The sequence below is a fragment of the Sarcophilus harrisii genome, chromosome 4 (assembly GCF_902635505.1).
Source record: "Sarcophilus harrisii chromosome 4, mSarHar1.11, whole genome shotgun sequence".
NCBI classification, from domain to species: domain Eukaryota; kingdom Metazoa; phylum Chordata; class Mammalia; order Dasyuromorphia; family Dasyuridae; genus Sarcophilus; species Sarcophilus harrisii.
This window is the reverse complement of record NC_045429.1, coordinates 379,081,146-379,098,778: the sequence shown is the minus strand read 5'-3', so window position 1 is coordinate 379,098,778 and position 17,633 is coordinate 379,081,146. Positions and strand designations below refer to the sequence as shown.

The 17,633-nt window shown below is 33.5% G+C and overlaps 1 protein-coding gene across 8 annotated transcripts in view; it reads right to left on the bottom strand.

Moving 5' to 3' along the window:
• The window catches only part of WDR64 (WD repeat domain 64), a 173,240-nt gene that overhangs the window by 129,164 nt on the left and 26,443 nt on the right, over positions 1–17,633 (bottom strand). For 7 of the 8 annotated variants that reach the window (XM_031966959.1, XM_031966963.1, XM_031966961.1 and 4 more), the window contains exons 4-6: positions 7,862–7,965; positions 4,986–5,015; positions 2,299–2,409 (exon numbers count right to left, since the gene is read on the bottom strand). In XM_031966959.1, coding sequence (XP_031822819.1) covers positions 2,299–2,409; positions 4,986–5,015; positions 7,862–7,965 — 245 coding nt within the window. The remainder of the gene's footprint in view (positions 1–2,298; positions 2,410–4,985; positions 5,016–7,861; positions 7,966–17,633) is intronic. The other variant, XM_031966965.1, reaches the window with a different exon arrangement.

The window sequence follows — 17,633 nt, the reverse complement described above, 5'->3', positions numbered from 1 at the left end:
TTTTTCTTCATTAGTGTCTGAATGCTTTTAAAATTCTATCGCTCAGACTCCTGCCTCAGGCTCACTTGGTAGTCTGTCTGAAACATTACTTTAAAGAAATGATTGATGAACTTTGATTTAATAAAAACAGGTGTACCTAAACAGCTCCCTTTAAAAGGTCTATCCCTACTCTAGAGATAGATATGGGAAATGAGAATATATTATTCACTATAAGCAGAAAAGAGTATGTATGCCTTTTAACTTTAGTCATATAGCACAAATGGGGTAAATTCCTTGAAGGTAATTACGTAAATTTTTGGATCACTTTGAATCACTTAAATTTTTGTCTTTTGGAGCCTCAACTAAGCCTGGACTTAGTACAATGCCTAGTATATATCATAAGTAATATAATAATAAAAATAACAACAACAACAATAATAATAATAATAGCCAACATCTATATAGTGCTTACTATATGCAAAGCATTGTGCTTAATAATTATCTTGTTTGATCCTCACAACCATGCTAAGTAGTAGTTGCTATTATTATACTCATTTTATAGATGAGGAAACTGAGGTAAAGAAGGATTAAAAATTACTTTCTTAGAATCACATAGCAAGTAAGTATCTGAAATGGGTTTGGACTCAGGTCTTCCTTACTCTAAGCTCAGATCTCTATCCATTGTTCCACTAATAAATGCTTATCAATATATTGTTTTTCATCTGAATTTTACTGCCTCTCTTTGTTGGCTTAACTTGTATATTTATGTATGTGGTCATCATGTTTTAATTGTTATTTCCCTCTGGATCATTTCATTCTTAGTGTTCCTCTGAAAAAAATCTTCCTTTTGTTTTTCTGAATTCTTCATATTGGTCATTCCTTATAGCAAATTTCCATCACATTGATTTTAATATATTTTTTCAGCCCTTCATTCACAGGGCACATGGGTTCCAATTTTTTGGTATTTGCAGAGAATACTGCTAGGACTATTCTTATGTATACTAAAACAGTGCTGTGATTAGCGATCTCTTGGACTCCCCTTGAAGGGAATATCTAGGGGAAATGTGAAACAGAGATGGATATGACAGCCAATCATTGACACAAACCTAGGCGTAAACTAGACAATAAAAGTCAATGACTTAATCATTGTATAATTTTACAAGAAAAGTGTTCAAAAATTAAAGCTAGGGAAACCTGGTTTGCTAGATAGCCATAATTTGGGTAGACACAAGGATATACCTGTTCACAATGTTCAGGAAAAAAAATTAAAAATTAAAATGTTAATGTCAATACCAGTTACTAGTTATGTTGTGAAATCTTGATCTAATTAGACTAAGCAGTGTTACCACACTCTGTACACAAAAGATAGGTCCACTGAGAGGCTAACCCAAAGCTTCTTAGACTATACATTTCAGACCAATATGAGGTCATATAGTTAAATGTGGGAGTCACTAAATTATGATTTATTTTCAGTAAATGTTTAATTTGTATGCCTATTTTATATACCTATATATCTAGGGTTCCCTAAAAATTTCTTGTTTGAAAAGGGGTGGCAAATGAAAAAGTTTAAGAGACCCTGCTAACCTATAATTCATTGTATATTTAACCCAGAGCTTGAAGAGATTTCAGAGACCATTGACTTCAACTCCCTCCTTCAGGAAACTGAGATAGAAGATTAAGTGAAGTTGCCCATGGCCATAAGGTCACAAGTGTCAGAATTAAATGGTATCTGGATCTTATCTATCCTGCAAGAATATCAGCTCACACCCTACTTCTCACACAGTTCCATCAGACCTCAAGCCCAATGAGGTATTTGCACAATTAGCACAGCACTACCTACTGTTTTGTTCTCTTATTTTACATGTATTGGCTTCTCCTTCTGATTATTAGTTCTGACAGACACTTAGATTATAAACTCTCAGTCCTTTGAAGAGAGGGACCACTTCTTGTGCTCCTCCAGAACCCCCTACCACACCCATCAGCATTGTCTTGGCACATACTAGAAGGCAATAATGACAGAAAAAATGGTAACCCTGCAATGCTTGAAAGAGTGCTTTTTCCCTAACTACTATATTTGCTACCAACATTAAGCATCTGATTTTCATCTCATTCTTACATATAATATTAAAAATAATTTTAAAAGTAAAATATAAAAAATACACCCAGTCAGAAAGAACATTCAGGCACTGGAATAAGAGAGAGAAAGAACTCCTATCTCCATCTCTCTTCTTTCAAAATGGTCGCTGGGTAGAGTTTATGCCCAGCCACTGACATTACTAATCATGGGCTCATGCCCATGAATCTTTCTTAGCACAGTACCTGGCTATTCCCTTGTGCTTTATAATCCCAGATGATGATAGTTCTTTCTGTGACAGCAACAATTCGTTTCAGCTGAGGAAGGTAATCACATCCTGTAATCCAAGAAGTGTCCTAGAAGAAAAGCAAGAGGTTTTTCTTTTTTCTTTTACTCTTTTTTTGAGGCAGTTGGGATTAAATGACTTGTCCAAGTTCACATGGCTAGTGAGTGTTAAGTGCCACATTTGAACTAAAGTCTTCTGACTTCAGGGCTGGTGCTCTAACCACTGCTCCATCCAATTACCCCTAACAAGGACATCTTACCTCATTTTACACATCACATCTCAAACTTTTTGGACTCATTATCTCCTTGATACCCTCAAAAATTATACTCTTCACCAAAGAGTTTTTGTTTATATGGATTTTATAATAATAATCATAATAATAACAATAACATGTATATACATTTACTATAATCATTGTTTCATTTGATGCTTACAACTACACTAGGAAGTAGGTGATATGTCCTGAATCACATATCTAGTGAGTATCTAAAGCTGGATTTGAAGGTCTTCCTGATTCTAGGTCCAGCACTCTATCCACTCTGTCACCCAGTTGCCTTGTCTTCATTAAATCAGATCCTTTAGGAATATTTGGAAAAGAAGAGTGTTCTAGGTGGAGGAGTCAGAGAATGTTTCACTAGGGAGGTAACAACTGAAATCAGCCCTGGAGGAGAATAAAGATTTGAAAGGCAGAGATGATGAAGGGTGTTATAACAGGGATGGGAGATCACACCTGCAGAAGGAGAAGACAGAAGGTTGTTTGGGGAACAACTAGTAGCTTAATTGGCTGGAGCACAGAGTACAGAGGGGAATAATGTGTATTAGATTTGAACTTAGATATTCCTTTCTCTAAGCTCAATTCTCTATCTCGGTGCCACCTAGCTATAATATTAGATAATGTAGAGCCTTAAACACCAGGCAGAGTTTTTATATTTTATCCTACAGGATTAGGAAGCTGCTGAAGGCTTTTGAGGAGGGTAATTACAGGATTATGTCTGTACCTTAGGAAAATAAGTTTGGCAGCCATATGCAGGAAGAACCAAAGAAAGGAAAGAGGAGGAGGGAGATCAAGAAATGCAATTACAGAAGTCTAGATTGGTAGCAATGAGAACCTATAGTAAATAGTTGACTATGTGAATTGAGAAAAGGAGGAAGGTGCATGACTTATAGAAGAGATAAAATAAACAAGAATTGGCAACCATTTGAATAGGGAGAGAAGAGGTATAGCTCTGAATTCCAAATTCAGTTCTACACATTTTTTCCCTCTTTATCAATGAATTGATTCTAATCTCTGAGACACTTTGTTTTCCCTTTTCTTCCTTTTCTCTGTTACCTTCCCTTTTTTGATCTCAGACAAATTTCTCCTACTTCTCCCCTTCCTAACTCTCTTTTTTTCAGCCTTTCCCTCACTTACCACCACTTTTCCCATCCCTCTACAAATGACCCAGCACTCTTATGTCACTTTCCTTTCTGTGAGAAAGAATGAGGTTCTAAGAAATCATTGACATTTCAGTGAAAATGAATTTAATGTATATTTTAAAAAGAGAATCCTAAAGAAAAGTAACCTTGTCCAATGGAAAAAGCAATGCATTCATGAAAAGTGTCAGTCCTGCCATTAACAATTGATATGAATATCTTCGTTATTTTTAGACATCTCCTATTTAACATGTCCAAAGAAAAATTCATTATCTTACCTCCAAACCGTTTCTTTTTTTATACTTACCCATTACTGTCAAAAGTATTAACATCCTCTCAGTCATCCATGCTCTCAGTTTTGGGATTTTGTTGTAGACTACTCCCTCACACTCACCCTACACATCTAAGTTCTGAATGAGATTTAACTCATGACTCCAAGCCCAAAACAATTTCTGATAAACCATGAATCCAAACTTGCTGAAGCTAAGTTCAATATTAGTTCCACTATCTTTTTTCAATTCTTCTACCTTATTACATTACAACCTCCACCACCCATCAGCAGGATGTGGAAAGAGGTGATTTCTCCTCTTCTGCTCTATTTGGGGCTATGAAAGAATTCTAATAGCATCTTCTCTCTACCTGACAACTGAGGGGGAGAACAAAGCCAAAAATTATTGTTTTTTTCAAAGTTAAAATTCAAGAGGCTTTCAAATATTTTCTCAACTTATTTAAAGTAGTTCTTTTCCTGCTGTTGCCAATTATAAACCAGGGGCACCATATTTATTACAGAGTATACCTTACCCATTTTTCTGGATAACTGAGAACGAATTGGATATGTTGGGGTTTTCCCCAATTCTGATCTGTGATAACTGGCTCACTGCAAATCATGGTAGATGTTTTTAATTAAATGATTGGCATCCTTTCTCAGTGGATTTTGATTTACTCAGATTTGCTCTATATTTAACTCTCCTTTCCTTTCCAAAAAATATGTAGGCTTGATCCTTTGGACAGATATTCAAGATTCAAGATCTTTACATTTCTGTCACCTCATTTCATAGTCCAGTAGAAATTCACAATGAATAATCATTGTGGGCTCTCACACTCCCCATATAAAACAGCAGAACAAAAAGGCTTTCATATTTTTTAGGCCAGTTCAGGCGCTTTCAATTTATTGCTAAGAAACTGTCCTTCAACTTTCCTTTCAGTTAATTAAAAAATAAATGAAATACTTACTGTAACATTGATGTTTGCCTGAACTCTCATCTGTAGTAAAAAAGCAGAGCAGAGCAAGAAGGAAGTATATTAGATATTGCAGTTAAGCAGAATATTAACACTGAGCACACTCTAAAATGGAGCCATTTTTATGTTGATGCTTCATGGCATCTTCCTTTACACTAAGTGACCACTTTCCTCCCTAGTCTGTTCCTTCATCCTCCTGAAAAGCTAGCAAAATGGCAGAATCCAAGTTTTCTTTGACATGTGAGACAATTAAAAGGCTTATCTTGAAACATGTTGATGACAGTTCTGCTTCTACTTTCTTATTCTTTCATTTTCTTTTTTTTACTAAGTAATTCATTTCCCTCACATTACAACACTCATTAAATTCTTTCTGTTACAATTATATGTTGCTTAGCTCTCTGTGATGAAAAGTTTATAGTGAAATGATATTAGCAACAGGATTTTTTACAACTCCTCTAAATAATAATAATAGGAAATATTTATATAACCCTTTAAAGTTTGTAAAAATCTTTGAGTGTGTTATCTCCTTTGATCTTCACAACGCTGTGATATAGGTAGTTAGTATACTTATTTTACAGATGAGGAAACTGAGGATTGATGAATTTAAGTGATTTGCCAGTGACTATTCACACAACCAATAAGTGTCTGAGGAAGGATTAAAAAACATTAAAAGTCCTTTTAAGAGTCCTATTAAGGATCCTTTCCCCCCTTTCAAAAAAAAAAAAAAAAAAAGAAGAAGAAAATGCTTGTCTGCCTCATGAGTCCATCAACGAGGAGGGAGGAATTTGGAACACTCTAAAATTGAATTGAATAATTGGTTTAAGGGTATTGTGATCTAGGCACTATACTGTGTTGGGGATTCAATGAAAGGGAAAAATTAATAATAATTCCTATTTTTAAGGAGCTAATCTAATTAATAGAATGTTATTAGGGTGGAGAGAATAGGAAATGAATTTATATAGGACCTACTATGTGCTTGATGCTGTGCTAAGCACTTAACTTATTGAATTTAATTCTCATAAAATTCCTTTGAGGTGCTATTATTATTTCCATTTTTACAGTTGAAGAAATTGAGGCAGAGTTTACCTTTGTCCAAAGTAACATAACTGGTAAATGTCTGAAGCGAAGTTTCTTTTTAGAGATAGGAAATCTAAAATTTTGAAAGGAAAAGAGAGAAAAGAGAGGGACTACCAAATACTTAATTTTCATTTCTTTTTTTTTTTTTTTTACTTCCCTCAATCCACTTGCCTTAATTGAAGTTACATGCTGAAAGCCTTTTAATTCTTACAGAGGTTTTATAATCCTTAACATTAGCCATCATTTAACTTTTTAAAAGTTTCATGCATACTATATTATAGCATTTTCATTATATATTTTTTCATCTTTTATAAATCAGAAAATTCATATATTCTATTTACTTTTCCATAAAGAACATGAATTATGGATCAGATTATTATAAGGTATTGTAATGCGATCACTCATTTTGTCTTTTGATAAATTACTCTGATTATAACAACAACAAGAAAAATTCCTCCCTCCCCCCCCAATCTCTCCCCTATGCAATAGAAAACTACATACAGGTGGCACAATGGATAAAGTGCTGGACTTAAAGTTTGTAAGATCTTAATTGAAATTCAGCCTCAGATATTTACTAGTTGTGTGATCCTGAGAAAATCACCTAATCTCTATCTACTGTAGTTTCCTCAACTGAAAAATGGGAGTAATGATAATAGCCTCTATTCTCCTAGGTTTATTTTAAGGATCAAATAATAAAACACTTAGCATAGTACCTGATACATAGTAGATATTTAATGAATACTTATTTCCTTCCTTTTTTTTTCTTTATCTTTAAGACATTTAACATTTTAAATAACTTAATTTTTAAAATTTGTTTTAATGTCAATTATACTTGCAAATTTAATTGATGTATTTAATTACATTTACATGTTAGAAACAAGATATGTATTTTAAAATACTAAATACTCTGTGTATGTGTATATATGTAGATCTAGATGTAGAGACATCTGGACAAATGTTTATCTGACTGGATAAAAACATCTATTACACAACACATATTTCCCTGACTGGAAATATATACACTAAATTTCATTTTGAAAAATTTTAGTGAAATACCATGAATATTTTTTTAATGAAAATTATAAGCCTCTCAATTCAGATTATATTTTGTTTTCTACTTTTGATTTCTACTCTTTAATTTGTTTTCTAGGAAAGACAAAAAACCAACCCATTGATTATAGAAAGACTAAGTCACAAGGAATATGATAGAAAAGTCCTTGTTAGGGAAAGAAAAAAAAGGTACCCACCAATTTCAGTTTTCAGGTCTTTCATAAACAAAACTCTTTCTACAGCTGCCAATGAACTGAGAAACTGAAACATTTTAGTCATATTAATACTAAATTATTTTTAAAGATTCATAATGATATTATAGGGAAATTATTGGCATGCCTCCTATTAAAATCTTTCAGGGATACTTTGAGTTAGAGGTGAAAGCTTATGAACTTAAGAAGTTAAAAGACACTCAAAATCATTCTGAGCAACCAGGTTACATATTTCACAGGGTACTCTCAAAACCATTTCCCTTATGAATGTTTTTAATTTTTTTTCATGTGAGCGCTAATCCAGGTTTGTCTTATGAATGTGTCAGTACTACACTGTGCAACAGAGGATTCTGGAATGGTGCCAGATTTGGTACTTTCAGTATCATAAAAATGGACTGGGAATCTGTATTCCCCTCAGCAATTTATTTATATTTTTATTTGGGGTGGTAATTTCAAACTATGGTTTGAGATTTTGGCTGTGCCTGATGCATTACTGAAAATAAATAATAAAAAGGCAACTTTTAAAATTACCTTACTGTTGAAGACAGTTATTGATCCTTTCTGAGTTGCTATTATCAGGAAATTCAGTTGAGGAATCTTGACGAGACATTTAACCACATCACGTTTCCTGCCACCTGTCAATGGCATAATAATTCATTTGCTCTCCCAGCCAAAAAGGCTCCAAAATCTTTGTGTTAGGTTTAAAAATATAAAACAAAAACTACTTTTTCTTAAAAACGTCTCAGAGAATAATTGTCAGAAAAGAAATCAACCAAACAACAATAGCTCCTGTTAAGACCCTATCTATCCATAGAACATTAATCTGAAAACATAGAACTAGGAAATGATATGCTTCATATGACCTTCAAATAGACAGCTCTGGTCCTAAGAAAGGGCTCATATTTTCTGTTACATTCTATAGAGTGGGATTTTTGTTTTTGTTTTTATTTGATAAAGCATTATCTCTCTGCTGAGATTATCTCTGCTTAAGAATGTCAACTTTCTCTAAGTTATGATAACTTATTAGATACAGAATTAATGTCATTTGAATCACTCCAATATTAAAGAACAAGACTACCTTACTTGTCTGGTTTCATTTTATTGTAGTTTGTTTTCAAATAATTATGAAAACATAAAATAGGTCTGGTCAAATCCCTTCACTTATATGAAATATGTGGTAGAAATAGTACACAAAATAAATTGGCCAAGGTTGTTATGGTTCCAAGAAGGATCAGACAGAATATATAATGAATCTTGACTATGTCAAAGTAATTCTTAAAGCTACTACCAGGTTGTCTTTTGCTCCTTCAAATTTCATGGTTTGCATGCAAAGTTACCATACCCTTTAATGAAGGCAAAATGCTTGCTTCAAGAATAGTGAAATGAAAAATAATCCCCAAAATTGTGGGATGCCTCCTGTAAGGCTAGCCAATTATTTCAATTCTTGATTCACAACAATGTCACATTAATATAGGACTTCCCTGCTATAAATAATGGAATCATTTCTTCTTTTGAATAGTATTTGATTTTTCCAAATACATGCAAAGGAAGTGTCAACATTCTCATTTGCAAAACCTTTTCTTCCAAATATTTCTCCCTCTTTCCTCTTTCTCCTTCCTCTCCCCCAAGACTACAAGCAATCTAATATAGGTTAAATTGCAATTCTCCTAAACATATTTCCATATTTACTCATCCTGCACAAGAAAAATCAGATCAAAAGGGAAAAAACAGAAGAAAGAAAAAAACAAGCAAACAGCAAAAAAAATGAAAATATTATGTTTTGATTCATACTCAGTCTCCATAGTTCTCTCTCTGAATGTGGATGGCTCTTTCTATCGCAAGTCTATTGGAACTGGCCTGAATTACCTCATTGTTGAAAAGAGCCACATCCATCAGAGTTGATCTGATCTAGTTGTTGTACAGTGTTCTCTTGGTTCTGCTCACTTCACTGAGCATCGGTTCATGTAAGTCTTTCCAGGCTTTTCTGAAATCAGCTGCTTGTCATTTCTTATAGAACAATAATATTCATAACATTCATTTATCATAACTTATTCAGCCTTTCCCAAATTGATGGGTATCACTCAATTTCCAAAGGGCTATTACAAACATTTTTGCACATGTGGGCCCTTTTCCCTTTTTTATGATCTCTTTGGGATACAGGCCCAGTAGACACATTGCTGGATCAAAGGGTATGCTGAGTTTTATGGCACTTTGGGCATTGTTCCAAATTATATTAGTATTAATGGAATCATTTCTAAGAATGTTTGAACTATCTACTAAAGGGAAAATAATTGCCATTTGTCATACCTGATTTATTATGTAACTTGAATGATGAAAATATGTTTATTAATGTTACAATTCCCTTTAATCTCCCTGTAAGGGAGTCTTCCCAATCTTTCTTGGGAACTTTGTTTTAGGGAAATGGTGAGAGTAAAATATCTCCTCTCAAAGCTATTGTCTCATAAAATATCACTCACATAAATTCAAAAGTTGTAAAATTCCTTCAGTATATAAAAATGGAACTAAGTTTGACAACACCAATTATTCATGTGAAGCAAAACATACTGCAGGGAGATGTCTGATCACTAAAATTGTATGCTGCTCCCATAATTCATAGTGGGTAAAATACTGGGCTTTGAGTAGAAAGCTGGGTTTCAAATTTGTCTCTGATAATTAATATATGTATTACGATTTTGAGCAGTCACTTATTTTCTTTAAGCTTTACTAATCTATAATAAAACCAACTTTATATATGTAGTAATGAGACTCAAATTAGATAATGTATGCAAATACCTTGCCAAAATGAAAAGCATTATATCAATATCTATCATTGTTGGTTGTTATTTTCCAGGTAGAGTCAAAATTAAAGTAGAATTCTCTATAGATAATGATATCTTTTTGTTTGCAAATAGCATGGTGATGATTGCTTCAAGCCCCACTAATGCCAGAATTTGTTCTTACTAACCACATAGAAAAAAAAAACAAGTGATTAAAGAACACCTTGTGCTTAGACCAGTGGTTTAAAACTCAAAAAAAGAGCTCTACTAACTATACAAGAATCTCTGCAAGCCACATATTTAATTAGAAAATCATACTGTTATTTGTATTTTATTGTATTTTTATTCATTTTGTTAAATATTTCCCAGTTACATTTTAATTTGGTTTGGGCCATATTCAAGAGGTACTGCCTGTAGGTTGCACATTTGGCATTTCTGGTTCAGACTTCAATAGACAGTAGTATTAGTAATTTTCACTTATAATGTACTTTGAAATTTTCATGTGTTACATAATTTTATTCTCAGCATTCTGAGGAAGGTTGTTCAGTCATTTCAATCATTTTGTCATTTCTGATTTTTAGTGACCCATTTGGGTTTATTTGTTTATTTTGAAAGACACTAGAGGGCAGCTATAGTTGGTGCAGTGGATAGAGAACCAGTCAGGATGACCTGAGTTCAAATCTGACCTCAGACACTTAACACTTCCTAGCTGTGTGATCCTGGGCAAATCACTTAACCCCAATTGTCTCAGCATAAAAAAAAAAAAAAAAAAAAAAAAAAGAAAGATACTAGACTAGATTACCAGTTCATTTTGCAGATGAGGAAACTGAGGCAAACAGGATTAAGTGACATACCCAAGGTCATACAGGTAGTAAGAGTCTAAGGTGATTTTTACTCAGATCTACCTGATGCCAGCCTGGTGCTCTATGCACTATGGTGCCACCTAGCTGCCTAATTATTGTTTGAATCCTGATTGACTCATTGAGTATAAATAAGCAATCATTTCTGCTTTGGCCAGAAACTCTGAGGACCTTCCCTCCTAGATTTATTTATTTAGTTAGTTTTGAGGTTTTTTGCTTTTTTTTTTTTTTTTGACTAGGTGAAAGAGGAGATTTTTTTTTTGCCTCAATTGCTACCCAGTCTTAATCACTGAATGATTGCAGGCTCAAACTAAGACTTATTGAAGACCTTAGCTTAAAAAGGCCATGGTCTCCTATTACATCCAACACCACCTGTAGTCATCCTCATCTATATCTTGCCACTGGACTCAGATGGCTCTGGAAGAGAATGTGATGCTGATGACCTTGCACAGCCCTCCCTCACTTAAATCCAGTTCACTTACATGACACAGCATCAGCTCCCATGGTCCTCTGAGAATAAAGAACAAACAAAGCAGCAACACCAATCTTTATTTTATAATAGTTCTAAGAAGTTGAATAATTTGCCCATGTTTACACTACTCAAAGCAATTCAATAAGATTTTATCAGACATTGCTGTGTACAGGTCATTATGCTATATGTTGTAAAGTTAATAGAGGTTCAGAATTCGCATTCAATAGGCACAGACTTAAAGGGAGCAAGCACAAGTTTATTATTACTCAAAACATTGATTCAAACAAGACATGAAGGAAGAAGTAACTTGTAACATAGAATTAATACACAACTTACAAATACAGCTATCACTAGAACAATAAGGATAATAGAAAAACAAACATCATCATCATTCCAGGGAAGCACCAACACCTGCATTTCTTGGCTGGAGAATCCTGAGTCACAGCCGGTCAGGGTCCCTGATGGAAAGATCTCAGGCAGAAAGAGCATCCTCCCCATGGGTGAGAGTCCAAAGTGCCTTTCCTACTATGGGGTTTTTATAGGCTGAGAACAAAGAAAGGACTATTCTAAGTATTCCTCTTTGATATGTGACTTTCCAGACAAAACAGCCTTCCAGATGTAAGGTGCTTCTGTCTGGAGGGACCCACCAGGAAGAATAGTTTATTCATTCCTTTAGGTTGACTGTCTTTACTCAGGGAACTGACCAGATTTCTGGAGCAAGCACATGTCAGCAATAAAGGAAGATCTTTAATCAACACAGAGAGAGTGGACTTCCCCTTCTGTGCCTCCTGGCATTTATATCAAATTACTGCAAGCACATTCTCTTGTTCTCAGCAAAAAGTTGCACAAAGAACATGGCTGAGATTCACTAAGATTCCTTACATATGATGAGAAAAGACTTTCATAAAAGGGAAAATAGCCCCTGTCTTCAAAGAGCTTACATTTGACTGGGGTTCTCAAAACGTTTTCTTATATTAACACAGCTAAGAGACATCAGAAGTAGGAGTCAAAACCAGGTTTCTACTGACTCCAAACTGTTTTTCTCAGGGCACAAACCCTTAGTTCCTTTAGCTGGTAAAAGGCCACTAGATAGATAAGAGTATTATATATGGAGTCAAGAAGACCTGAATTCAAATTCTGCCTCAGATACTTATGAGCTGTGTGACTCTGAACAAGTCACTCAACCTCTGCCTTAATTTCTTGACCTGTAAAATGGGGACAATAATAGCAATGACCTGCCAGGATTGTCATGAGGATAACTGGAGATAATATGTGAAGAATTTTGTAAACCTTAAAATGCTACATAAATATTATCATTATAAAGAATGGATTATGATCTTTTGCCATCAGAATTGCTTGTTTTTTGTCTAATTTTAAATATCTTTTGTTTTTACATTGCCTAAAATTTCCCCTGTATTCCTCACTTTTTCCTCCAAGAAAGCCATTTCATATAACAAAAAATATTTGTTTTTTATTTTGAGGGGAAGACAATCAGGGTGAAGTGACCTTCCCAGAGTCATATAGTAGTAAATGTCTGAGGTCACATTTGAATTTAGGTCCTCCTGACTCCAAGTCCAATGCTCTATCTACTGCACCACCTAGTAATCCCAAAGAATATTTTTTCAACTAAAAAACAAAGATTTTAAAAATTCCAACAAAATGGATTAATATACTGAAAAACTCAGAAAAAACATAAGCCATATTCCATACTCATGGACTTCCAATCACTATAAAGATAGAAGAAATATCTTCTGCTATATTTTCTTTGGTGCCATGTTTTTTTTTTTTCTTTCACTTTTTGGCTGAGGCAATTGGGGTTAAGTGACTTGCCCAGGGTTACACAACTAAGCATTAGAATGTTAGATGTCTGAGACTGGATTTGAACTCAGGTTGTACTGACTCTAGAGCCGATGCTCTATCCACTGAGCCATATAGCTGTCACTCATGCTTGTTCTTTGTAATTTTTAAACATTCACTTTTGATTTTTTTTTTGTTGTGGTTGTTCTTTTTATTTACAGTGTTATAATTGTTTTTATTTTTTTCTTGGCTCTGTTTATTTTACTCTGTATCAGTCAGTATATGCAAATCTTTTCATGCTTCTCTATATTCATCCTACTTCTTATTTTACAGTAATATTCCATTATATTCATGTGTCATTTTAACTGTTCCCTAATCTATGGGTATCTACTTTGTTTCTAATTCCTTGCTACTATAAAAAAGTACTCATATAATTAGTTTAGTGTAGAAGTGTACTTCTTTTTTTTTAATCAATGATTTCTTGGGGTATATGCCTGTTAGTGGGATCTCAGTGACAAAGACATGGACACTTCATCACCATTTCTGCATAATCCAAATTACTTTCCAAAATGGTTTTATGAAATCTCTACCAACAATGCTGTACTATGTCTGTCTTCCCATAATTCCTCCATTAATTATTCTTTTCAGGAAAAGATCCAATTGATCAATATATTTTCAAAAAAAATGATCAATAAAATTGGTTCTTTTCAGTAATTCAGTGATACAAGGCAATTCCAATCAACTTTGGATGGAAAGCACTATGTTTCTAGAGAGAGAACTATGGAGACTGAATGTGGATCTACATGTACTATTTTCATCTCTTTTTTTCCCTTCTGTTTTTTTTTCTTATGGTTTTTCCCTTTTGCTTTGATTTTTCTCTCCCAATATGACTCAAATGGAATATGTAAAAAAGTGAATATACATGTATACCCTAAATAAACAGAAATTTAAAAATATAAAGTATCTAAAATTTGTCTGATTATACTCCAGTTGTGGTATGATTAGAGAAAAGTTATGTTGGGACTATTAAAATCTTCTGATGTGGCAATATATTTCTTTTAATACTTCTTAAAATTGAATTGCCTTTTTTGACAGTCATGTCATATTTCTAACTTCTATTAAAATTTCAGTTCATAAAAATTATAAGTTAATATTTTCCAAGAACCGCTTCTCAGTCATGTCTCTGATACAGTTACTCAGTGATTATTTTTTTTTAATCTAAATGTTAGACTTTGCCTTTTATCCCAATGAAATTAAATCTTGTTATCTTCAGTCTATTGTTCTAGTTCATTGAGATCTTTTGGGATAAAGGTTTTATTATCCAATACACTAGCTATTCCTTCCAACCTTTTGTTATTGGTCAATCTGATTCAATACTGTTTATATATTCATACAAATCACTGATGAAAATGTTAATTAGAAGAAAACAAAATATTGGTTTTTCAAGAAAACCTGATGCAATCTACTAAAGAATGATACCCAAGTAAAACGATCTATTAATCAAAATAATTTATTTCTGGTCAACTCGTATTGAATCTATCTGAAACACTTATTGTCCATTACTGAAACCACATACCTCCATCTTGTCCATAAGTATTATTAGGAGAGATTTTGTCAAATGTTTTGCTAAAACTAAAAATTTGAATTCCAAAATATTCTCCTGTTTATTATTCAGTTGTTCAATCATTTTTCAGTCATGTCTGACTCTTTGTAACCCCATTTTGGATCTTCTTAACAAAAAAACACTAGAGTGGCTTGGCATTTCCTTCTCCAGCCCATTTTACAAATGAAGAAACTGAGGCAAACAGGGTAAAATGACTTTCCCAGAGTCACATAGCTAGTAAGTATCTGAAGCCAGATTTGAAATAAGATGAATCTTTCTGATTTCAGGCCTGGCATTCTATATATTGTGCTGTCTAGCTTGACCAGTCTAGTAACTGTCAAAAAGCAAAATACTAGTTTGAAATGACTTTGGTTAGTAATCTATGCTAGAATAGTTATGATTTATACTTTAAGTGTTACAAAATGTCTTAGTGATCTTTCCCAGATTTTACCAAGAATTAACATCAAGTTCCATGACATATTTAGAATCAACCATATTCTTTCTGCTTTTGTAAATCAAGAGAATATATGCTTGCTTCTGTCTTGTGTCACTTTCTTTCTGCATGATTCCACAGAGATCACTGTCACATAAATTTACAATCATAATTGGGAGTTCCTGCAATTCTCTTAAATCTAATTTGTCTGGTACATGTAACTTGATCTTATCTGTTATAATGAATTTTGGCCAACAAGATACTCTCCTACCATCATATTTTTGTTTTTCATTTCCTTGCTAGTTATTTTTGCTATGCTTCTTAACAGTTTGAAGTTCATTTTTTAGGAAAATGAAACATTTTCATGTTCTATTCAAGCAGGAGTTCTATCTCCTCTTTATCATTTTGTTTTTAACAAAGTACTTTTTTGTTGTCCATAGAATATATGGCTAACCTTTTGACATTAGGAACTAACCTTTCTGATTTTTTTAGTGTCTTGCCAGTCTTTTTTTTATCCCCAATTATCTGCCTTTGATTATATCTCCCATCTATGTCAATTTAAAAAAATCTGAATTCATTCATGAATACTTTAAAACCATGAGTTCCTCTACATAGCTCTTGTTAGAATCAACTATGATTATCTCACCAAAATTTCATTTTCAAGATATGGGTTCCTACTTTTCCTATTCCTGAAGTTTTTAAAACACAACATGTTTCAAAAACTCTAAAAAATCTAAATCACAGATCATACCATGGCCACTGCTTACCTCTTTATTCCATAGTCACCAGCTCCCTAAGCTTTGTTTGCATATTGTCTTCCCTATTCAACTATGACCTCTTTGAGACAGGGCCAGTACTATTTTGAATTTGGGTTTTTTTTTGCTTGTGCCTTTCTTTGTATCTCTAGTTCTTAACACAGTACCTAGCCTATAGTAGGCATTTCATAAATGCTGGATGATTGACAACTTTAACAAACAATTCCACTCGTTATTGGTAGGGATAAAGTCCAGAATGGAAATTTACCTGGCCACTTCTCAGTCATTAATAATGAAAATATCAACAAGAATTTATTAATTTTTCTGCTTTGATCAGCAAAAGATCTCCAACAAATAACTATCCACTTGAAGTCTCCACTCAAAAATATGCCCTGCTTCAGAATGAACTATGGGATTTGGACCCTTATCGTAGTTTACTCCCACCTCAGTATTGTTCTTATTTCTTCCTTTTTTGATCTTCACCCAAATGACTTCCATCATGCTATATTCCCAACAAGGATTTGTCCTTTTCCACAAAAGTTTATCTCTTCTTTTTTACAGTATTAAAGTGTCTCCCTTTCTACATAATTTGTTCTATTTGAATGAGGTATGCCCTTTTATTATGATATTCCAGTCACTGGTCATATCGTACCAAGTCTCAATGATACTTTTAAGATATCCCTATGTTAAAATTTTTAGCTTACTTTTTCACCTATATTCTATACAATATACACTTAAGATACAACTTAGAACAATAAGAATCATATTTTGTTTTTTCTTTTGTGAATTTCTAAACAGCTCTGTTATGGGTCATAATTGTTGCTCTTTGTAGAATCTGCTTTATCTATATTTGGACATTTTCTTCCTCCACTTTTCAATTTAAAATCTTCTCAATTATATCAGATAATCTTCAGACAGATAATTTCCAAATCCCCTTATATGTACTCTCTCCATGATGGTCAGGGATCTTTCCTGGATCCAAGCCAAGTCTGCAAAGTTAAATCTCTCTGACACATCTATTCAGTTTCTACATTGTAGTTTCTCTTTGAAACTCCCTACTTTTATTTGGTAACTTTTATTTGGAAGACATTAAGATCATCTGTACTCACAAACTCTTCATTTACTCCCTCTTAAAATATCTAAAGAATCTTTTTTTTTTTTTTTTTTTTTTTTTTTTTTTTTGCCATATTATTTGTTCCCACTCAAATCCCCAGAAGTGGATTGTATTCTTGATTTGTTTTAGGAAGCTGTTTGAATGCATACTTTATGCAACCTAATCTAAGAGAAAATTTTAAGCACCAACTGTTTGCAAGACACTATTCTAGGTGCCAGCAATTTAAAGAAAAGATTCAAAGCAGTCCCTGACCTCAAGGAACTTAGACTCTGCTGTTGGCACTTGGATCTCTTACTATGACCCTGTTCCAACATTTAGTCTTTTCCACACCTTTTATCAGGGAGTCTCCTATCACCACCTTCTTGGGAATAAAAAAAAAATTCATATGCCAGTAATAGATATTATCACCCTTGCTTATATTTGTAGCTTTTTTGGAGTATGAGAAACTTCTTTTCCTCAGAAGATCCAGACATAAGACTGTGTGAAAAGAAA